Source organism: Manis javanica, chromosome 16, assembly GCF_040802235.1.
Source record: "Manis javanica isolate MJ-LG chromosome 16, MJ_LKY, whole genome shotgun sequence".
Taxonomy (NCBI): domain Eukaryota; kingdom Metazoa; phylum Chordata; class Mammalia; order Pholidota; family Manidae; genus Manis; species Manis javanica.
The window spans coordinates 54190072-54213312 of NC_133171.1; the positions used below are offsets into that span (position 1 = coordinate 54190072).

A 23241-nucleotide genomic window follows, 5' to 3' on the forward strand; every position below is an offset into this window, starting at 1 on the left:
GTCTCTGTGTTGAAATTCTTAACACTTTTTGAACAAGGCACCCTCCGTTGCCATTTGACACCGGGCCTCATGCATCAGGCAGCCAGTGTCTCATCACAGATCCCTGCTCAAGGCTTGGTCTTTGATGGGCATGGAGGACAGGGCTAGCTCACCCCTCTGCCTGGTAGAGAAGGTGTTCAATGCCCATGGTGTCCCCAGGATGGTTCTCTCTCCCAGGAAAACCTGGGATTGTACATACCTGCAGTTTACTGGAATTACTGGGTCGTAGGGTAGGTTTGGGCACACAATGCCCCATGTGGCCCTCAGCCCTTGCTTTTCCATCTGCTTTTTAAAAAAATTGTGGCAAGATATGCATAAAATGGTATTTACCATTTTAACCATTTAAATCAGCAGCCTAGTGGCCTTAAATACATTCACATTATTGTACAACCTTCTCTACCATTCATCTTCCCAAATTAATACTCTATATCCATGCAAGAGGGGCTCCCCATTCCCTTCCACCTGCTCCTTATAATTTTTTCTGTATGTCTCTCTTCGCCACTGCACTGTGACCTCCATGTGGGTGGGTGGGGCTTATTTACCTCTGAATAAGGAGCGTGTATGATGCCCACAGGGTCTGGAGGATATGGTTAAGAACACAGTTTTGGTAAATAAATGAAAAATATGGCCTACAATTTAACTCTTGTTTGAAGCCTGAGTAAGCGCTTCAGTATTGAGACAGTGTCCAGCACATAGCTGGGTCCAAAACCTGTTTGCTGACAGACTGAACAAAGCATTAATGACTCTGCTACCAATTGTAAAATACTGGCCCTTTACTGGGCATGCACTGGATGCTAGACACCCCTAGTACTCAGAAAATACTTAGAAAAGTGCCTGGCACTCAATACATTTTCTTCTTTTCCTAATGAGCATTACCACATTTGGTCCTAACAATCAGCCTCTAAGGTGACCACTCAGTTTTTGAGTGAGAAACAAACTCAAAGACATGGTGTCCCCTGCCAGAGGTCACACTGTCCAGTCTGGGTGACTCCAAAGCTCAGTGATTTCAATATTCACTTTGCAAGGCCTGCCCATATCATTAAACAAAAGATGATTTCTGACATGTTTTGCTTTTGTTGACATAAAGCTAGTTTTTCTTTTCTGATCAAATACATGCACAAACTCTCTAAAAAATCCAGAAACTACAGAAAGTGAAAATGTGAATTTTTAAAATTCACATTTCTTAGAATGTTCTGTCAGGATTCACAGAGACCCTACCCAGGGGTAGTGGGGTTTGGAAAGCATGCCCCTTCTCAATTTCTCCTTCTGAGTTTTTCCTCCAGCTTAAGGAATGTATGTGTTGTACGCAATGACCTTTTTTTCTAGATCCTTCCCTCTTTGGAGTTCTTCAGAAAGCTGAGGGAGAGTGTGAAGGCAATACGAACTGCCCTTTTCTCCTTGTTCCATCCTCCTTTCTCAGAAGTCCTTGTTTTCTATTCCATGGGCTGGCTTTCCTCCAGCCAGGCCTAAGGTTGTTTTCTGAGCATTGGTTTCTTGTTGGGGTTGAGGTGTAATAAGGAAGTTGCCAAATGAAACTGTTGTTTTCCAGGGTAGCTGAGGTAAGCCTCCTATCACTGGAAGAGCAGAAAGCAGTCCTGGGATAGGCTGGGTCCGGCAGTGATGGTGAGAGGCCAGCACAGCCAGGCCCTCAGCTCTCAGGATTGGCTGTCATGAGCTAAGCTCCCGGAGTTATAAAACTTGACCAGAGCATCTTCAGAGACACTCTAGAAGCTTGTGGCAGGAATAGCATCATCTTCTCCCTGGGCTACCTACCCTCAGTGGACACAACTTTCAGCCTCTGCGGTGTCTGCCAACACCCAACACTGCGGGGGACGCCCGGCTCCGAGCCCCTGGGCTGGAGGTCCCGGCCACTGTGTCTGGGGACAGAGCGACTTTCGTGGTCTGAGGTTGGTTGAATGATACTCCTTTCTCAGGGGCCTGGAGCACTGGGTTGGTATTTTAGGGTCCTGAAAGGAGGAGAGACCCAGGAGTCAGACTCCAAGTCCAGGCCCAGTTGTGCTTCTGGCTTGCTGGGCCCTCCCTGGGCCTCAGTTTCTTCATCTCTTGAAAGAAAGATAGAGCATATTTCAGTGAAGTCATCTCAGCCAGTGCCATGCAAAAAGCACTGAACTTTGTACAGCTTTGAACTTTAGAAACTCTGAACCTCTTACTTCCCAGCCAGCAACCCTGAGCAGAAGTTTACTTCTCTGAGCCTCAGTTTCCTTATCTGTAGAATGGGGGCAACATCACATGCCTCTCCTGCTCATTTCCCTATTGGGTGTTGTCGGTCAAGTTATAGACTTTAAGTGAAGATACATAGTAAAGGGAAATCCCTTTTAAAGGGGAGGTGTTATTACTATCTATGCCTGGATTGAGGGTCTATAATTTTAAGGCTCTTGGAAATTCTAAAGACAGGGACATCTTTTGGGAAGAGCTTCTGGTGGCCTGCTGCTGTGACAGGTATCATACTGATTGCCCATGGTCTTGGGCAGAGGACAAGATGGGGTGGGGACGAGTGGGGGCAGCTGTGGGGTACAAACTCCAGTGCTGGATGGAGGGGAGCAGTGGCAGTTCTGGAGGTCTCTGGCTTTGTGAATAGGGACCACACTGCCACAGCCAGCCTACCCCACTGCTCTCTCACTGTGCCTGATGCCCCACCACTAGGGAGTTATTCTTTGGGTTTTGAAAGATCCTCAACAGGCACAAATCCTTGACCTTTTGGAAAATAGGCATCAGGTGATAAGTGTGTTTGGTGGTGACAATAAAGAACAGGCAGACAGTCCAAGTCCACCCCTTTATACTGAGCTGCAGGTTGGACCAGGCAGACCTGACCTTCCCGATGGCGCCATGTGGCCACTCAAATGCCTCCATGATTTGAGGCTTTGTGCAAAGATCCCAGAGGGCCCTGTTGCAATTGGGCCCTGGCTGGAGCCTCTGCCTGGGCCTGGGCCTTGGCCTTGCATTTTGACAAGGAGCAGCTGCGGAATGGCCAGGGAAGAGTGCCCAGGCAGGGAATGGCTGCAGAAGCATTGTAATTTGAGGAACAACCGAGAGACCTGGGCAATCGGGGTGGTGGACTGGAACAGAGAGGACTCAGGGGTGACATGGTCTCCCTCAGGGCTGAGAAGGACTGCCACCAGCGACTTCAGCTGCATCTAAGGAAGGCTTTCTGCCTCAAAGGGTGGTGAGTGCCCATTGCAGGAAGGGTTTCAACAGGGGCTCCAAGCCTACAGGAGGTGGGGCTTCCAGCCCTAGGAACCTGCCAAGGACCCCACAGAAGAGAAGCAATCCCTTGAATTGTCACCATAACATTTGAGAAGTGGGCAAGGGAGGAGGATGGGTCCAGTGTTGAGGGAAGAGATGACCAACTGTTAACCCTGCTTGATTCTGGCCAGGAAAGGTTGAGGGTCTGTTACCCAGGAAGCATCTTGCTACACTGCATGTGGGGAAATGTGAGCTGCATGTGGGACCCATACCATTGTGGGAGCCTAGGTTGAAGGCTTTGACCTTGGCCAGATACAGGGTTTGGAGTGTCCATGGGGCCTGGGCTGGTGAGAAGTAAATGTGAATTGAAGGGTACAGCAGCTGACCCTCCAGCCCACTGACTGGCTGCCAGCCCAGGAACATGTGATCCCTGCCCTGTGCTTACAGTCTCTGCCTCTGGGACACAGATGTCCTCCTAGGCACATGTGGATGTGTGACTCCGTGTGTACAAGTCATGGTGGGCATGTGTACAGGTGTGGTTAACTCTATCAGTGTGAAATAACAGGTGTGCTCATCTCTAAGTCCCTGTGTGCACATGTGTGTGTGTCTATATTTACGGGAGGCCACTTGGTGTAGGACACAGAAGAAAGGATTTAGAATCAAGAAGTGGGTCCAAGCCCCAACCGTCTCTGCTTCCCGGCTGTGGGGCCTTGGCTAAGCTTCCTAACCACTCAGAGCCTCAGTGTCCCACTGCCGGCCCATCTGGTTCACAGGGCCACGGCCAAGACAAAGCGAGATGATGCAGTTGAAAAGGTATTCTGGATATTGTGTGGCAGAACACAGGTGAGCTGGCTGTGTTTGTATATATCAGTGTACTGTTCACTTGCTCCACAAATGCTGAGAGCCTCTGAGGCAGCTTGGACATGGCAGGGACCCACGCAGGCTTGGGTCATCTCTCTGGAACTTGGAGTTAGACCGGGAGGGCAGATCGCAAATATACTCAGATAACTATTCCCTTGCACTTGGGGCGGGAAAAGTATAAGGTGTTGTGAACCTGTGTAGGTTAATGTGTGATGACTGTGTTACTGTAACACATGAGTGTCTCAGACTATTTGGGCTGCTGTAACAAATTGCCACTGATTGTTAGAGGCTAGAGCAATGAGTGCCTGTGCGTGTTGCCCCTTGGTCCACACGTCTGTGCCACACACTCTCTCCCAGAGCAGCCAGCTATTTGTTAAATATTTATGGTGTAAAGTTTAGGGGTGGAGAAGGGGAGGAACAAACGATCACTATGAAACTGGCAGCCCAGCTGTTACAGAGTAACACAGCTGTTAAACACGTTAGAGAATAGTGTATAGATGAGGTCAGGGTATCATTTAGAATATAAACCCAAAACAGCAACATACTTGGAAAAAATCAACAAAGTTTCGGCTCCACAATAGCTCAAGGTCAGCTCTGTGCTGTTTCTCTGGTGGTTTGTGGTTGTTTTTAAACGAGCCACTGGTGTGTGTCACGTCTTACCAGAAGTCCTGTGATCTGTAGATCACTTGGGTCTTTCTGAGGAGATTTGTACTTTGCTCAGAAATTATTTGCCAAGGCAATAAATTGACAAGAGCAGCTGGGTTTCCACGAAGTGAGTGTCTGCTGCTGTCTCGGGGTGAGTGGTCTTCTCGGGGTGAGTGGTCTGGAAGCAAGTCCTGGCCTGGGTGGGCTTCCCTGACAGCCAGGCTGAGTGTGGGCCCACCTCCAGGCAAAGCAGAGCAGAAAGTAAGAAAAAAGAGGAAGGGAAGAGAAAGTCTTGCTTTGCTGAGTTCTGGATAGGCAGGATTTTACAACTGGCAAGTCTGGAAAGAATTCATTTCAGCACACATAGATGTTGGTGTGTGTGTGAGAGAAAACCCAGTCTTCTCAAGGCTTAGAGACTCCAGCGGTCTGAGGACCCACCGGCCAGGGAGGCTCTTCCAGTGTGTCTGGGCGGTTTGCCCTCCTCCGCCCGATGCGCTCTCTCAGCGTCCTGGGCTGGCGCTGGAAGACAGCATCTTTGGAACACTAGAGGGGAGCGCAGTCAGGGAGGAAGAGGACAGTGGCTGAGCTCCTGCCCACCTACCAGAGGGGAGAGAGCTGCGAGGAGAGCCGTGGAGGATGAGGAATGGGAAGAGGTCCCTGGATTTGGAATTAGGAGGCCTTGGGAGAGCCTAGAGACTCTGCCCTGGGAAAACGCTCTTGGATCACTAAAGTGGCATGTCACCCACCCCCTGCTCCCCTGCCTGTGGGCTGCTCCCCCTGCTCCTCTCCTGGGTCTCCCTCACCTCCCTCTGGGCATGGGGTACTGTTGTTCCAGGGAGGGAATGGCCAAATCAAGGAGGTTTTCTTGAAAAGTCAAGGAAAACCCTTGTCTGGTGGAAGTGTACTGATGCTTTGATTAGAAGTAGCAACATGTCCTTTGAATGTAGTAGGAAGACCCTGCGACTATCAGCAAAGGTGAAAATGGTTCCTGTAGAAACGACAGCTTTTAAAAAGATTACTGCACCTCTTCTCCCATTGGCTGGGGAAGGACACTCTGGGCCTCCACACTATGGGCCCCGTTGAGCCAAATTACTGCAGGAAAAAGAGGGGCTGAGCTGAACAAGGGTGACCCGTGTGTTTGGCAGGTTTGGTGGTTTTGTTACGGAACAGCTTCTCTGCCAACCCCATCCAATCTGCCCTGAGCACAGGAATATATGGACAAAGCAGAGAGAACCCTGACACTGTTCAGTAAATACAGTTCATCTCACTTGGCTGAAAATTCTGGCTCAGCTTATTTGGACCTTAAAATGAAATAGACCTTCTACCTAAATTTATCTTCTCTTAAGACCGTGTGCTAGTAAAGAGAGAGCAGGCATCAGGGGGACAGAGCGCTCCTGTCATCACCATTCACTCACCTCCCACCCCTGTCCATTTGCCAAAGACTAGAACATTCTTGCTGAGGGACAACCAACATCTTGTTCATTATTATTTCCCCAGCATCAAGCATAATTCCTGGTATACGGTTGGTACGTATTAAATGTTCGTTGGAAGAAATAAATGAGAAGAAAGAAAAATATTTCCTTCTATGATTTCTTCTCCTCATCCTACCCCATACCATATTCTGGAGACATGACTGTAATTCAGCCTCTGAGGCTTTAAGAATATTAGTCAACTTCCATATAAGGTACAAAGGTGTATTGCTAAAAGTTTTCATCTAACTCAGATGTTCCTTTGAAGGAAAATTAAACAACAAATAAAGCCTTCCAAAATACCTGCTTCCTTACTGGGCAGTTTTCTCATTTCCCCCAAGATTGTCCACATGTGGACCCACTACCAGTGCTGGTGGTACCCACTGGCCCCTGGCCATCTGCCCTAGTCCTTCCTTCCCAGAACACACTGAGAGAAGGCAAGTCCTCCTGAATGGTACTGTCACCTTCAAATGTCTCTTTATTTCCCCATGCCTTTTCTTTTCTCTTTTCATGTACCTTCTTCCCATTCACATGGATCCCTGTGCATCTGAAATTGCAATGATGATTCTTATTTTTACTTCTAAGCTGGACATAGCTAATAGAGTACATTTTAAAGTAATGAATCAGCTGGTACATGTAGGAGATATGATGTAAATACATAATATGTGGAGACATAATACAGTAAATAACACTTAGTAGATGCATGTTAAGGCTATAATTGCAAATTAGAGTAGACAATCCATGAATCTAAAGCCCATATGAAACTGGGAGCTCAGGTTTGGGATTCAAAACTATCTTTCATTTTTCTTTCAACTTCCACCATGGGGAAAAGGGTTGCTGGACACTGTGGACAAATTGGAAAGCCCTGGGAATTTCAAATTAAAGACACACAAAGTAAGTGCACTGCCCAGACCCAGCCTGCTTGAAATGCTGCCAAGAGGAGGTGGTTCTTTCATCTTTTCCTTGGGCAGCTGCTTCATTGTGGATGGACAACAGAAAGGCCTCTGCTGCTCTAAGATGGGACAGGTCCAGACAAGTTTACTGTACGTTAACTACACATCGGAAGATACCTTAGATATTGAACGGCTTACTGAATGTTTGTGTTACACATTTCTTCATTAGTTTAGTAAGTACTTCCTGAGTGCCAGTGATGTGCCAGGCATTGTTCTAGGCACTAAGAGTACAAGACCTAGCAAAACAGATAAAGGAGAGGGAGAGAGACTCAGACAACAAACAGGCACATAAATATGTGACACTGCATAACTTCAGGAGGTAAGGTAAAGGGGGAGAGGTTGTGCTGGTGCAGGGTGAACAAAGAGGGCCTCTCTGGGAAGGTGACACTTGAGTGGAGTCTTGAAGGAAGTGAGAGGACAAACCAAAAGATTGTCTAGGAGAGGTATGTTCCAAAAAAAATTCCTGAGACAAAGCAGGCCTGAGGGACAGTGAGTAGGGCTGTGTGAGTGACTCATGAGAGGTGACTGGAGAGGCCACAGAGCCTTGCTGGCCACTGTAAGGCCTTTAACTTTGACTAGGGCAAGGGGAGCCATTGGGGGCAGGAGGCTGATGTGCTCTAACTTATGCTGTGAAAGCCCCCAGGGGGCGGGGGGCAGTTTCTCCATGGATAGATCAGGGAGACTAATTAGGAGGAGATGGCAACAGCCCAGGTGAGCGGAGGGGGTGCCCAGACCCAGGTGGTGGTCGAGAAGGTGCATTGTCGTGGTGGAGGTCTGACGCCATTTGGAAGGCTTTGCTGATGGATCAGATGTGAGAGTGAGAGAAAGGAGTCAGGGATGACTGCCAGCTGGGCCTGAGCAATCGGAAGAACCCAGTTGCCATTTACTGCTCTTTATTGTCTTAACAGCCTGTGGGAGACAGGAAGGTGTGTCAGGCAGGTTTCAGAAAAGATAAATCAGCTTCCCAAAGTCCAGAGGGCAGGACTTGGCCTCTGGGTCCGGCTGTATTAGTTTCCTGTTACCATTATAATAAAATGCCACAAACCCAGTGGTTCTGGAATAACAAGGATTAGCTATCTTACAGTTCTGGTGGTCAGAAGTCCAAAATCGGTCTCCATGGACTAAACTGAGTCCGCTGGCAGGGCTGTGTTCCTTCTGGGGTCTCTGAGGAGCTATGCACTAGCTGTGAGATCTGGAGCTCAGTTTCCTTCTCTGGAGAATGTGGACAAGGACAGCCCTCCGTCCCAGGGCTGTTGAGGAATTTAAACGAGACAACAGCTCTGAGAGTCGTGTCACCCATGTTAGCGGGTTGGTTGGGTGGGTGCAGCCTGAGCCCACCTTGGCGGTCTCTGGTAGGCCTCTTCTAACAGAGCTGCTTGTTTTGGCTGTAGCATGACAGAGCATCCACGGTGCCCGAGGACGTCTCTCTCAGGGAGGAGAGCCAGGTCTCTGGACAGGTCACAGAATCCCCGGAAGGACTCGGAGTCGTGCGACTGCCACTGCCTTTCCCTACTCACGCCCCCCTCCAGGAGGGCGCTTCAGGGGACGGCCAGTGATGGGACCAGATGCCCCAAGAGCCCAGCTCAGTCAGCAGAGGCTCAGGGCACCACAGCCGCAGCCCTAAGCCTGGAGGGGCCCAGGGAGTTTCTCCCCAGCGAGCGCAGACCTCCACCGGACACCAAGAAGGACAAGGCCCAGAGGCGGGCCCAGCAGGGCTGGCTGAAGACTGTGCTGAACTTCGTCCTCAGGGTGGGCCCTGAGGAGCCTGAAGAAAAGGGCAGCAGGAGGGCGAAGGGGAAGGAGGGTTTCCCCCAGCCTGCAGAAACCCCCGAGTCACCGGGACAGCCAGCTTCCAGGAAAAAAGCCCACGACAAGAAGGATACCTGCAGGAAACACAGTCACAAGAAACAATGTGCCGACAAATCCCAGAGGGCCCAAGATCAGGAGGCTGAAGGTCAAGGGGCAGGGCTGCTCAGGATGGCTGCTGCCTCACTCTCCGTGCAGGCGCACCTGGGCCCAGCACCCTCGGGTGAGTGGACCACGCACATTTCTATGGCAACCCCATTGCCCCGCCCAGGGGCTAGGGTGCTCTGAGCTGGCTCTTCAAACCCCTCAATTGAGGGAGTGAAAGGTGGGGCAACTGTCAGGAATAAGACCACTGTGACATTTCTTTGGGGCAGAACAACACGGTGACTGAGACCTTGACGTCTCAGACAAATTTCACTACCTGTGTGACCTGGGGCTGGTGACTTTCCTCTCTGAGCCTCAAATATTTTCCATGGGGGTGCCATGGTTCAGAGCTGACACATGAAAATTGCTCCATAAATAAAGCGCTCTAATTTAGGGTACACAGACCTGGAAGAAATGGGAAGGCTGCAGGGAGGCGAGGAGGGAAGCCCTACCCGCACACTAGTACATATGTGAGGCCGGAGGTGGGTGCCTGGGAAGTAGAAAGAGCCAGCTTCGGGGTGCATTGGTCCATTGGGATCAACTTGTGTGACTTTGCATAAGTTGCTGCCCCTCTCTGGAACTTTCAATTCCCCATTTGTAAAATGAGGGAGCTGGTCCCCAAGGAGCCTTCCGTTTCTGACTCCTAGCCTCCTGGAGTTGAATGCCTCTCAGCTCCTGTGGGGAGGAGGAGCTTTGCCCTGTAGTGAGCGCTCAAAACTTACCATGTTCAATGTGGAGAAGAGACCAAGGGAGGTCCGGGGTACTTTGGAGGTCGGGGGGTAAGGATGTCTGGGTTGAGGCAGCCTCTTTTCAAATGGAAACCTTGGCAGGTTTCTGACTTTTGATTGGTCCTCAAACTACAGCAGAGTTTGTAATGTTTCACTGTGTTAATCAACCAAGTCAGAAGAATGTCACTGACACCCCCTTCCCCCCTCCACCACTTACTCTCACCTTTATTCCAGGGGGGGAGGATTCTGCTCTCCAGCAGTCCTTGCTCACCGAAGGAGGGGGTGTTGGAGTCCTGGAGGGTTCTTCCCAAGCCCCAGGTGACCAGTGGGAAGGGGAGCTCAAAAACCTTGACGGTGAGTTGAATCTACTCAGTGTCCTCATTGCCTGCAGCTGGAGCAGCTGTTGTGCATTGCTCTGGATGACTGCTTAGACCTTGACGGCCACTCTCAAGCTGTGTGTACTGATCTTGCCCCTTCTGGTACTTCTGGTCACATTTGCTTATTTTAGAGTTTCATAGAAGGGAGTCTTGGAAATTAGAATGGCCACTGGCAAATTCTCCTGCCTGTGTGTCAGTAAGTGTGGGACATTTTTTAGTCTTTTTAAATTTACAGGAGAAATAGAAAATAGAGGAATATAGAATATATATATATATATTCTATATATATTTAAATATATAGAAGAATGGAAAGAACAGTTTTTTGCACACTCATATGCTCACAGTTGTTAATAGCTGGCCATATTCCCTTCATTTGTGTGTGTGTGTATAATTTTGTGGCTGAATCATTTTAAGTAAAATGACGCTTCATCCTAAAGTACTTAAGCATGTGTCTCCAAGAAATAAGGACAATCACACACAACCCATACTGTTATTGCTTCTACTAAAATCAATCGTGCTGTATTAATCCAATTCCCTATGAAGAATGGGCTTATTTTAAAAGATGTGAAATGGAAGAGCTCTGTGTGTGTCAAAGAATAACCAAAAGGCATTTAATTGTTTTTTGGGGGGGATTTTTATTTTACTTGCTAATTGTTTCTTCATGTGAGAGGTAGACTGAGTCAGGGGGGAAAAGCCAAACAGGATTTATAAATGAGAGTGAAGCGAGGGAGGATAGCGAGGGGTGAAAAAATCTGCAGACAGCTTGGGAACAGGGAATTTTGTTTGTACCCCCTTTCGTGTAACCTGATCATTTGGTGACTACCAGAGGCCACGCTGAGTACATTGTCTTTGGACTGGTTGACTGAAGTATCAAAGAAAACCATTTATGTGGTTTGAGGCTTCTCTGTAAAGACCCGGTAATGTGATTGAGGCGTCAATGTGGCAGGTGGTCTCCGTCCAGCCTGCTGGAGTCCTTCATAGTTAGGCTGGGTCTCCACTGTTTCCTCTGCTGGACTTTTGCAGGTTAGATCAGCATTAGCTTTGCAAAGTATTTCCAAGCACAGATCCTCATCTGATGGCCTGACAGCCTTCTGAGGGAAGTGGGATAGAGATTAAGACCCCACAGTTCATGGGGAAGAGATGAAGGCCCAGAGAGGTTAAGAGACTTACCCGAGGTCACACAGCTTGCTGAACCCAAAGCAGACATTTACAGATCTGTAAAGTTCAAAGGATATAGTGGGGCACAGGTTGAATACTTAAAGGATTGACCTGAAGTTTCTTGCATACAATTTTATGCCGTGGCCTAGTACCTTCCCCTGTGGATCTTGCCAAAGGACCAGCCCCTGGACTGTGGTGCTTTCCCCACTTCTGGGGCTAAGGAACTGTTTCAAGAGGGCGCTCACTTAATACAGAAGGCCCCAGCTGGTCTCAGAAGTACAACAGTCACCAGAAAGAGTTCTCTGTGCCTCTAGAAAGATTAACCAGGAGCATTTGCTTTCTTTTAGAGGATACTATACTCCAGATGATAGTGGGATTGCTCCAGAAAGTGGGAGACCAGTGGGAAGAAGAGGTGAGGAGCAGAGTCTGTGTAGCACCCCTGGGCACTTGTTCCCTCTCCCTCTCCTTCTCCTCAAGTCCCACCTGTCTTTCCAGCCCCAGCTTCCCCTGCTCTGGGCTCTGTCACCTCCGTCCCCTGGGGCCGCCTGAACCACCTGTTGCCCTTTAGTTGCTTCTTGAGGAGCTTTCCCCTCTTCTCACGGTTAGGGCCCTGACTCAGTTTCTCTCATCTCCCACTGCAGCTTCAAGCCCTTCTGCCACAGGGACTAAAGCTGGCTCCACAAAACCCGGCACCAGCCTACAGGAAGAAATCCCAAGATAAAAAGTCTAGTCTCAAGAGGACATTTTCTTATAAGAAACATAGCTCCGAGGAGCCCAAGAGAGCAGGGGCTACAGATGTTTCCAGCCCGAAGTCCCGGCCACCCAAGAGACCCAGCTTCCTGCCCCTATGTGTTGGGGGCCATCGCCCCTCCATCTCTAGCAGCCCTGGTGAGCAGGCTCACAGTTTCCATAGCAACGCTGCTGCTGCCTCCAGGTCTAAAACCTTCTTTCGGGCTGGAATGGGCCATTTGAAAGGCTGCCATCCCAGTTCTGGCTTTTGCTCTGCCTTTAGTGGGGTGAGGAGGCCTGTGGGGAAGAGAAAAGGGATGCCAGCAGGTCACCTCCACACATGAAACCTTGCCACTTAGGCAGCTCAGCTAAGTCCCCGGTGCAAATGCTCTTCAGGGAACCCCAACAATCCTCTTTCCACAGGCTCAGCTTCCACACCCTTGAAGAGGGGTGGCACATGCAGGTAGGAACTGGAGCCTGGGAGGCAGAACACCTGGGTTCTGAGCTGTACTGTCTATGTCATCCCCCATCTCTGTGCTGCAATCTCTTCACTTATGAAATAAGACACTTCCCTATACGTATCCATGCTCAGTCAGTTCTCACAGCCAGTTTATGACTACACGTTATTGTCCCCATTTTACAGATGAGTAAACAGAGGCTTAGGGAAGAAAAACAATGTGTTCAAGGTCACGTGGCCCATCAATGATGGTACCAGAGCTACAGGGAGAAAGGGTCACCCTGGGTGTCAGGGAGGAACAGTTTAACAGGGCATCCTAGTCGGGGGAACATGCATTTTAAAAAGGAATTGTTCAATGCTTAACACCGAAGAGTGGATCCCAGTGCTGGAATTTCAGGCCACAGAGGGAGATAATTTCATGCAGGCGGAGTCTGGCCATGGAAGCAGGCATTACTCTCCACCTCTGTACACCAAGCAAAGATGCGGGGTGGCGGGGTGGGGGGATGAGGTCCTCAGGGGAGGGAGGAGAGGGGAGCGAAGTCCAGGGAAGTTGTATGGAAGTTCAAAAGGATCAGGGAGGTGTGTCTGGACCAGGGCATGAGAGGCATGGCCCTGCCCAGTTGCTCACCTTCACCCCAGAAAAGCCTTTGCATGATCTGGCCACGGGTCACACTTTGGAGTCCCTGCTGACTCCTGTGCATAGTTAACACCCTCAGGTGACAAAACACACCCATCATTTCCTCTTGCTTCTCAGGTGCAGAGGAACCTGAAGTCCAAGAGGCCCTTTCTACAGATGGTGGGGGTCCAAGTCCCTCTGAGCTTTCTTCCCAAGCAGGAAGTCGGGGACAGGAAGAGGACTTGCAGCTGGACAGAGCCTCAGAATTCAGTTAGTAGTCCCTCTCCTTTTCTCAGAGGCCCTGGTAAAACGTCTGGCCACTTGCAGAAGAGAAAGTGAACCAGAGAGAGGCAGTGACCTGTCTTTACCACCCTCTGAGGTGGCAGGCTGCAGAGGCAGCATGGGGGCCAAAGCATAGGCCCGGAGCCAGGCTGGGGTCACGTTCCCTGCTCCAGCCTCAGCTCCTTGGTGGGGCCTACATGCAACGATTCAAGGAAAACATTGGCCTGCGGCAAGGGCTTGGTGGGTGGTGTGATTCTGAGAGCCTGGATTTGAATATGGGCTGTGGATTTGGACAAGTCACTTCATGGCGGGGCCTGGGACGCCCAGTGCAAGCTCATTGGCACCCTGGACTATTGCCTGGGAGAATCACCCAGAGAGCCACTTGGGCCTTAGAAAAGTCTTTCTCAGCCTTTTTACACTGAAGTGTAGCCACCACTTTGTTCTTTTTCAGAAGAATTCATCGAGACAATCATCACCCTACTCCAAGATGCCGAGGAGCAGGAGGGAGACAAGGTGAGCAAGACATTGCAGGTATAGAGACTGATCCTCACTGTGGAATCCCCCCGCCCCCACCTGGCATAGTAACTTCCCTGCCGCTCCCCGTTCGACATCCTTCCAAAGCCCGGCTCCAGTCCCTCCTCCATCCTGAAACCTCCTCTGGCCACTGTAGGCTGCACTTGTTTCCCCAGCTCTGAGCATCCATTGCCCTTCTCTCCAGGCTGTACCCTCTGGTTCACAGTGGGTTTCAGGAGATGCTAATCTCTTTCCCTAGCTCACTTGCAAATCCTCAAAGTCGGGGCCCTGACTCAGTTTCTCTCATCTCCCCCACAGCAATTTCAAGTCCAGGAGCCAGAAGTGGCTGTAGAAAACCTGGCTCCAGCGTACAGGAAGAAATCCCACGAGAAAAAGCCCAGCTTCAGAAAAGCTTTTTCGCTTAAGAAATATGGTTCGAAAGAGCCCAAGAGAGCAGGGGCAGCAGATGCCGCCAGCCCGGAAGCCCGGCCACTCAAGAAGCCCAACTTTCGGCCCCTGTGTGTCGGGGGCCATCGGTCCTCCATCTCACCTCCTGGTGAGCAGGCCCAGTTGTCATGGTAACAGAGGCTGCCTCCCGCCCTAGGCTTCCTCCAGGGCAGGGTTGGTCAGCTCTGTGGCCTCTCCTTCAGTCTTGACTTTCTCTCTCTGCTCTGAGCAGGGTGGGAGGTGTGGAGGGCTGTGGAGAGGGGAGAGGGGCTGCTTGCCAGCAGGATCCACCAGCCACAATACCCGCCTTCCCCACATATATCCATAAACCTTAAAAACAAATGCAGTATGAGAGCAGCGCCTCTGTTCATCAGAGAAGTGCATCAGAATCATCTGAAAAGCTAGTAGAGAAACAGAGACCCAGGTTTGATGAGGTAGGCTACGGCCCAGGCATTTTTACTGCTCTGAATTGGGAGGACCACTGGTATACAATGATGCAAGTGATGCTTTTGGAGTGCCTACTCTATGCCACTTGCACACATATTATCTCACTCACCTGCTCACCATCCTATGAGATCAGACTTACTACACCCATTTGACAGATGGAGAAAGTAAGGTTCAGGTAGGCTAAGCCTCACAGAGTTAGAGGGGAAGTGGGCTCACTTGGTGGGAACTTATCCCCCTCCCATCCAGTGAGGAGGCAGGGGGTTGGTGGAGGAGATTTCTGGAGGGAGGCAAAGTGGAGTCCTCTGAGGCTGGTCCAGGAAGACTGCGGGCTCATGGAGCCTGGGAGACCAGGACCCCTCTGGTGCCAGTGCCTTCGGGGACAGCTTCTTGTCAAAAGCTGGATTCCGTGATGTGTTTGTGGATCTAAGACAGGTGCAAAACACACTCACTCTGCCTCCTTTTTGCCTTCAGATCTGGACAGCCCAGAGTTCCAGGGGTCCTTGCCGGCAGAAGGGGAACTGGCTGGATCCTCAGAAGCACCCTCCCAGGCCAGGAGCCACAAGCCAGAAGGGCGACCTCAGGCAGGAGGAGCGTGTGAATCTAGTTAGTACCACCCTGCTCTCATCTGGGACAGCTGCCCTGGGGCTTTACTTTTGCATGGATTTCACAGGCTGAATCTGAGTGGGGCATTGGGGAGGTGGGGGACAAATTCCCTGTCCAAGGAGATTCTACAGAGAAGGGAGGAGGCAGAGCTAGCCTTTCACCTGGGGCTGTTGGAGCAGAGTTCCAGGTAGAGCATCTTCTTCAGGTGGAGAACACCTGGCTATTCTGTGGGAGGTAACTTCGCCCCACCCCACCCCACCCCACCTCACTGGTTTGCTTGAATATTTCATATAAAATTCCTCGCTTGCTCTGGGTCTCATAACCAGTGGTGTGCTGGCAAACAGGCTGAAGGTAGATGTTGGGGGGAAACCTGATTTTAAGCTGCCAACGGTTAATAACAATGGGTCCACAAATTTCCTGAATATTTACAATTAACTCTTGGTGTCAGTGGCTACCTGCACTCTGCTGTTTATAGGCAGGCCAATGGGTGCATTCCTGCTCCATCAGTAGCCCTGGCTTTGCCCCCCCCCTCACCCCTGGATTCTGATTAGCTGCTCCTGGTCCCGACTCCCATTCCTGACCATGCTACCCTGCACCCAGGGTAAGAGTCATCGGGAGGTCTCAGTTTTCCCTCTGTCAAATGGACCTGAGGTGAGGCTCAGCTGGCCCAAATCCCTTCTTTTTCCATAAAGCAAACTCAAACAAAGCTCTCATACTCGAGCCTTAGTTTAGGGGGAGATTTTTCTTTACCCTTCATAACTAAGCTGTGTGCCATATTTTAGAGACAAAATACTGTTTGTAATCAATGGATGTGTTATTGCAGAACTTGTCAACAGCCCCTCAATCTTTGTTTTCCTTAGAGGAGCCAATCATCCAGAGGCTGGTGGCCCTTCTGCAAGAAGTAGACGGCCAGGTGGGAGAGCAGGTGAGGACTGCTCAGTCCCCCCAGGGCCAAACCTGGGGGCCTCGGCAACCCACAACCGAGATCTGAGTTCAATCCCTATCTCTGTATCTGGGCAACCTTGGGCATATCCCTTAACCTGTCTTGAGTCTCAATTTCCTCTTTTGCAAAATAGCGATTAAATACTTACCTGACAAAGTTTCATACATATACAGAAACTGCCAGACACAGAGCAGATGAGACAAATGTTAGTTTACAATAATGTAATGCTCCCGTGGCTGCTCCTGCCCGCTAGGACCTCCCCATCCAACTTATTCTTGAAGTTCAGCTCATGCCCCTCCTCCCTGGATGTCTCCTTCGCCAAGTCCGGCCTGCCAGGCCCATGGATCTGGATTTCTGCTATCTTCCTTTCCACTCTGTCTTGGCACATGCATCAGCATTTGTACAGTCTCCAATTGTTTCAAACTTTTAGAATTTTCCTCCTCTGTTAGATAGCATGTAGCAGAAGGTTCCCTGCCTTTGAAAAACTTACAGTTTACCTGGAGAGACAAACACGGATTGCATCTGAGGAGGTGTCAGATATGATCGCAGGTCACAGATAAGTAATCAGAGCAGTGGATGCTGTGGGTGACTCACTTACCACTACAGTACACGCTGGCCCCACTCCCTTCTGCCAGCACTGGTATCCTTTGGCCTGAGACTGGCCCCTAGAGCCACTTTACCACTCATGTGATAGGTCAGAATGAACACTCTCCACCTTCCCGGGAGGAGCCCCCAATCACCAGCTGATGGGAGCTGGTATATACATACCCCAACTCCCTGGCCCCCTCGGGGGATAACTCTGAGGAACGTTCTACATTGGCTCCCCTAAGGCATTGTGTGGATTAGACTCCCATAACTCTTAACTGGGTGTGGGCTGCCTTCCCATCCTTGTCCCAGGTCTCCATCCCACCATCAGAGTTTCCCAGGATCACTGACCACATAAACTACCTGCACTCGAGCCCCCTTGTCTCTGGGGCAACCCAGCCTAAGACATTTAGGCATTAAGAGGAGGAGGCTTAGGGTAGGAACTAAAATTCATCCAACATGTGCTAAGCATGAAACATTTCATGTAAACTGTTCACTTAATCCCCTCCCTGCAACAACAATGGGGGAGTATTATTATTCCCATTTTACACATGACCAAACAGAGGCTCAGAGAAGTCACCCAGCTGGTAAAGGCAATTTAAACATCCGTTATCTGAGTCCAAAGACTTGCACTATTTTTTCACTTTGTCCCGCTGCTTGGAGCTGACCTTTGCAGAACAGATTCTGAGGCTGTGGGAGCTCGTCCCAGGGACAATGGGGTACCCCCTGGCAGCACAGAGCTAGGGGAGGGGCAGCTGACTGGAGGAGATTACCTGCGGGTAACACTGACAGCTTGTCATCTTTTCTGCTTCTAGATCAGGCGGCACCCCAGCTTTAAGAGGTTTTTCTACAAGCTCTCAGACTCTTCCCTCAGAAAGCTGGCAGCCACCCTGTGCAGCCCGGAGGCCCACTCCACTGAACCGCACAGAAGCTCTGCTGAGAGACGCTACCAGTTTGCCTTTGAGCTGGCTAACAAATTCGCAGGCAGCAACAGGCACGCCGTCCTCAGCCTCATGGGACGCCGCTACAGCCGCCGCAGTTACTCCCAGTTCCCCTACGGAGAAGCCCAGCCGGTGAGAAGGGGCAATGCAGCATGAGTGACCACAGGATGTGCTTACTGCCCTCTCCCCTCCCCTGATTAGGTTGGGACTTTGGGGATCCAGCTCAAATGCTCCCTGCTTGCTGAGGCCTTCAAAGACAATTGTATACCCATAGTTGACCCTGCGCTTTTCCAAAACCCTCACTGGCCTTACTTCATAATTAGCATCTTCTCTATTTGGCTCTGGTCTCTAATTATATATGCATTTTCATGCTTTTGATATCACTATGGAGCTTTGGATAAGACAATATCAGTGTCTCAGCTCACTTCTTATTTCACGAGTTCTGCTGCTTGGTCTCCCAATTCAAGACTGTCATACTGTTTAAATAACCAAACAAAGATTACATATCAGATAAGGGGTGGGTGAGGTAGATGGGAAGGATCGATGGCTGTTTGGGTCCTGGAAGCCTCCCAGAGCTGCTCCTTCGCAGACCCTGCCTTGGCTGGTTAGGCACAGCCTCTCCTGATCATGTAGACTCTCCTGATTTGCTTCCTGCTTTTCCTAACAATCCTCCTCCCCTAAGGCTCTGAGATGTTCCCTTTAGAAATAATAGATATCTCTGTTTTTTTTTAAAGATCTTAGTATTCATATATTTTCTGGGGGACTCTAATAAACAGTTTTCTCCACCTTTTTCAAATTCACTTAAGATAACCTACTTACAGACATTGGACTGTCTTTAGCGCAGAAGCTACTGAATGTAGGTGTGACTTTAAAAGAATGAAATGTTAGGTTTGTTGGTGGAAAGAGGAGACCAGAATTTCTGCATCCAAACGGTCCCCTGGGAAACCAATCGTTATACAATGATGTCACCATCCCCCAGCACTCTCTCTTCCTATTACCTAGAGAATTATGGAATTACCTACAGAAGCTGTGTGATAAGTCTCTCGGGAAAGCGGTCTTATTCCATGACACCTGTCCCCTGTCTTTCCAGTACTCACTCTACATTGGCTTGTTTTCCTAGTAGGAACTTCTCATGACCTTAGACCTCTCTTTTCTTAGTAGGTCTTCTCCTGGAGAGTGGGGATATTAGGGATAATTTGCTCTCTAGGATGGATAAGGTAACAGCTTATGGAGTGATGTGGGTTCTTTGTGAAAGATACCATAGAAACTTCAGCTCTGACAGCCTCAGTAGCCCTAACTCCATTTTCTGGCTTTAAAACTACTCATTCATTCATTTATTCACTTACTTATTCATTCAACCAATAGGTATTGAGACCCTCCTATGTGCCTAGCTGTGCAAGGTGCTGTAAGGACCTATGGAAGGTTCTGCTAGTGGAAAAGACAGAATGTTTACTGATAACAGAATTAAATATTAATTAATTGCCAAATCAGTGGTAACTGAGGTCATGAAGCAAGTTGGCCTGTGAGACTTCCAGGAGGTGACAGGCATTGATTGTAGATGGGGAGAAAGGACCAGGAGAACCCTGCAGGGAGGATGGTACTGTGTGAGCAAAGGCGCACAGGTGGGAGCTGGTGCGGTGTGTCGGCGGCTTAATGAGAAGTCGGCTGTCATCTGAGTGGGGCCCATAGATAACTGGGCTATGGCTAAAACCTATATATTTTTTTTTTTGGTCTTCCCAGAACATCACAAGTCATAATAGCCAAAGTCCAGATTAAAAGCTGCACTTTGCACTCAAGTTTCCTTGAATAAGTCAAACAATTGGCAACTTTAACCAGAAGACCCTGAGGATGCTTCATGATGTCTCAATCCAGTGCTTCACAGACAAGACTGAAGAGTGGACGGCCATCTGCATCCATGCACCATTGTGGCTTTATTGAGACTGAGATGCACAAAACATTCTTCCACAAAGCTGGAGGCAGAGGCTGTATTGGGGGCAATAAGCACTGGACTGGGAGTTTGGAGAGGAGGGTTTACCCACTGACCTGCCCCAAAGTTGTGACAAGACCCTCTACATGTCCCCTCACCTCTCCAGACCTTGGATTCTGGGCTAGACTAGGTGGCCCATTGGATTCTTTCTGACTCCCTTATGCTGAAATACCTAAAGAGAGGTAGTGAGCGTTTTCATGCTGTGGCTCCATACACCCCACTGAGCTGGATTCTTAAAGTACTTACACAGGGAGGGAGGGAGGAAGGAAGGAAGGGGAAGGGAAGGGAAGGGAAGCACTGAGATCCAGGCAGTTCTGCCTGGCATTCCCTGGGAGGCCTTGGGCCTCAACTGGAATTATGTAACCAGTGGTTCTAAGTTTGGAGTTAGGGAAGAAATGGGGGAGCTACCTCAACAGGCACTGGGCCTGAGCATTGAACCCAGCCAGAGTTAAGGTCTTTGCAATCTGGGGCCAAACCTAGTGCTATGTGCCTCTTTTTTTAAACCATGTGTTTCCTTGATTCACAGAGGCTAAAATATGCCCACTGTTGTATAGAAGACCTGCTGATATTTTTTAGATGTTAGCTTTAAACAAATCTTAGTTCTGAAAATAAATTTTTATTTGCTCTCTCACCCGAATATCCACATGCACTTTAAACAAGAGGTGCCCCCATGCACAACACATACTTCATTCAGTTGACTAACAGAGCTTGTCCATGTGGATTTGTACAGACCTCCCAGGAACTCTGTAGGCCCCAGAGAGGGGAAACCTATGGACTGGGGATTCTTGGTTTCTCAGAATCCTTCCAACCTTGTATTCTATGATTCTATGGCCAGAGAAACAAAGCTGATGTCTTGCACCTCTCCCATCTCATAGGCACATGGCAAGAGTCAGTGAGAAAATGAATGTGAAGAGTTTTGAAAATTACACTGTCTATACATGTCATTATTCGTACTATAGCTATAATCTGGGTAGTTTTCAGGACGTTGGGGAGGGCTTTAAGCTGGATCACCATGGCTGACTGCACAGGTATGCACTGCTCAAGAGGACCATACCCCAGGAAGTGCTATTCACTTCCTAGACATTGTAGATTTGTAGATTTATGATAATTTCTCAGCTGACAGCAGTCAAGTTTCTTGAAAAAGAGAGAGGGTCCTTTTTGTTTTTGCACAGAGGTGAAGTGTGGACTGCTAGACACCCCTCTTCTATACAGCTGAACAGTTTAAACAGCTTGGCTCAGATGGACAATTTGCCACATGTTTATTATCTATATGGGCTACGAACATGCCCTTGGACATTGCCTGGAACACAAAGTCAGAGAGGAGAGGGTGTTAAAACTCATTCTTGTCACCCTTGGTAGACACTGTATTGCTGTGCTGAACCTGTGGGAGCTCCATGGGGAAGGGGAGAAATCAAGGGCAAAGAGGCCTTGGGCACTTAGTTGGGACTGATCCCAAAACTAAGGCAAGGCTTTAGGAAGTTCAACACAGCATACACTGAACATTATTAAACTTTATTGCTGCTTCTTAGAAATAGAGGTGAGGTGAGCTGTTTATGGATTTCTTTCAGGGAGTGTTCAGGAACCACACCACCAAAATGTGAAGGATCAGAATAAGTGTTGAAATGAGGGTCAGGAACCTTCTGTGTGTAGTTTCTTATTTGGAATGATATTTTTTTAGCTTTATGAGTATTTGGTATGAGTTCCTGATGCTGGCGTCTGAGTCTCATTTTTGTACAGTGTTATTTGAGCAAATAAAGAAATTGACTAGCACAAGGTCTAGCCTGGATTATTCATAAATGGTGACAAAACGGGGGCCTACTTGCCACATTTAGGCTAGTCTGGTGCGCGTAAGGCTGGGAGCGTCAGCCTCTTTGTCCCTTCCTGGATGCTCTCCAGGTGTCCAGTCCTTGGGGTGTCAACTTGCTACAGCAGTAAAAAAGTGCCCTGTGCTAGGTAGGCATCAGGAGACCTGGGTTTTAGTCCAGCTGCTCACTGATGACCTTGGGGACAAGATCCTTGCCCTCCAGACCTGACATCCTATGACTGTGACTCTTAAGGTGACAGTTAATTTTATGTCTGGGAAAATCTGGGCCACTCCTGATTCTACATCACCTGTCTTATTAGTCCCTAGGTTCTGATGCCCAAACCCTGCCACTTAGAACCAGGACAAAAGTGAGCAGAACCCAGTGCCTGTTCTCCAGTGCTGAAGATGTGGTCTCCATCGAAAGCCAGTGAGGCCTCCTTTCCCCTCAAGTAACACTTGAGTTCTTCTAGTGGCTCTCTCAGGAAGGCAACCCTTTTGTGAGCACAGCTTGTCTTCTTTTCAAACCATGTCTCCAACCCCTAACCCTTGAAGGCTCACCATATTGCTCTGAGGAGGGCAGGGGAGAGCAGCATTTTTATACTCATCTGCCAGACAGGAAGCTGAGGCTCAGAGTGGGGAGGTTCCTTGTTTAAGGTCACACAGGCAGTTATAGATAGAATCAAGCTCCAAGAACCCCTGTTTTAGTGACCACCCCCTGCCCCTTATTGTCTAATCCAGTTGTACTTCTATTCAAACAATATTTACTGAGCACTTACTATGTGCCAGGACTGGTCTAGCTCTGTGGAATTCACAGATGTTCAAGACACCATCCACCATCCCTGCCTTCACAATGCTCATGGACCTCACTGTTACGGGCATTTTGTGTCAACAGGAATATAGGGTGGTGGGACAGTGTGTGAGGCTGGGGCTCCCTCAATTCACACCGAGGAGACTTTCAAGAGCCCCGAGATGCATGGGAGACCCTGCTGCTTTGAAAGGCTTTTGAAAGGTGGGCAAGTGGCATCAGGACATAATCAACCTGCTTTCTCACCCTCAGAAGTCAGGAGGCTAACTGGGTGAGTCAGTGGGGCCGGCCAAGGGCTGATTGCGGTTGTTAGCTGGGTACAGGCAGGCCTGCACTGCATGTATCATTCAAATAGGCATGTTTGGAGGGCCAGGAAGTGTTCTTCCATGACCTTGGCACCTGTGGGGCTTCCCAGTTTCAAAGCACAGTCGCTGGCACATCAAAAAACAACAATCCATTAATGCTGGGTTTTTTTCAAAAAGGCATAAAAGGAAGAAAGGAACTAATCAGGGTTGCCAAATTTAGCAAACAAAAATATGGGTGGCCCAGTTACATTTAAATTTCAGATATACAACAAATAGGTACAGTGCAAGGGTCATACTTACACTAAATAATTATTTGATGTTTATCTAAAATTCAAATTAACAAGGTGTCCTGTGTTTTATCTGGTAGCTCTGGAACTAAAACAAGAAAAATTT

General features: G+C 49.1%; 1 protein-coding gene across 2 annotated transcripts; it reads left to right on the forward strand.

Moving 5' to 3' along the window:
- Nucleotides 1–1780: 1780 nt before the first annotated feature.
- Nucleotides 1781–21880, forward strand: BNIP5 (BCL2 interacting protein 5). 2 transcript variants are annotated; one of them, XM_037015563.2, is made up of 12 exons: nucleotides 1781–1946; nucleotides 8563–9200; nucleotides 10084–10203; nucleotides 11732–11796; nucleotides 12026–12272; nucleotides 13325–13456; nucleotides 13920–13981; nucleotides 14300–14537; nucleotides 15347–15478; nucleotides 16339–16403; nucleotides 17822–18079; nucleotides 19688–21880. In XM_037015563.2, the coding sequence occupies exons 2-12, from the start codon at nucleotides 8564–8566 to the stop codon at nucleotides 19721–19723; spliced, it is 1992 nt and encodes a 663-aa protein (XP_036871458.2). In that variant the 5' UTR covers nucleotides 1781–1946; nucleotide 8563; the 3' UTR covers nucleotides 19724–21880. The 2 variants fall into 2 exon arrangements, with proteins under 2 accessions (XP_036871458.2, XP_017504318.3); XM_017648829.3 differs by lacking the exon at nucleotides 1781–1946 and adding an exon at nucleotides 4810–4900.
- The last annotated feature ends 1361 nt before the right edge of the window (nucleotides 21881–23241 follow it).

Excerpts from the sequence above, each read along its gene's own strand:
- BNIP5 (XM_037015563.2), top strand. The coding sequence starts at position 8,564 with ATGACAGAGCATCCACGGTGCCCGAGGACGTCTCTCTCAGGGAGGAGA. Across the intron at positions 12,273-13,324 it reads CTCCATCTCTAGCAGCCCTG|GTGCAGAGGAACCTGAAGTC; the intron begins GTGAGCAGGCTC and ends CTTGCTTCTCAG. Across the intron at positions 16,404-17,821 it reads ACGGCCAGGTGGGAGAGCAG|ATCAGGCGGCACCCCAGCTT; the intron begins GTGAGGACTGCT and ends TTCTGCTTCTAG.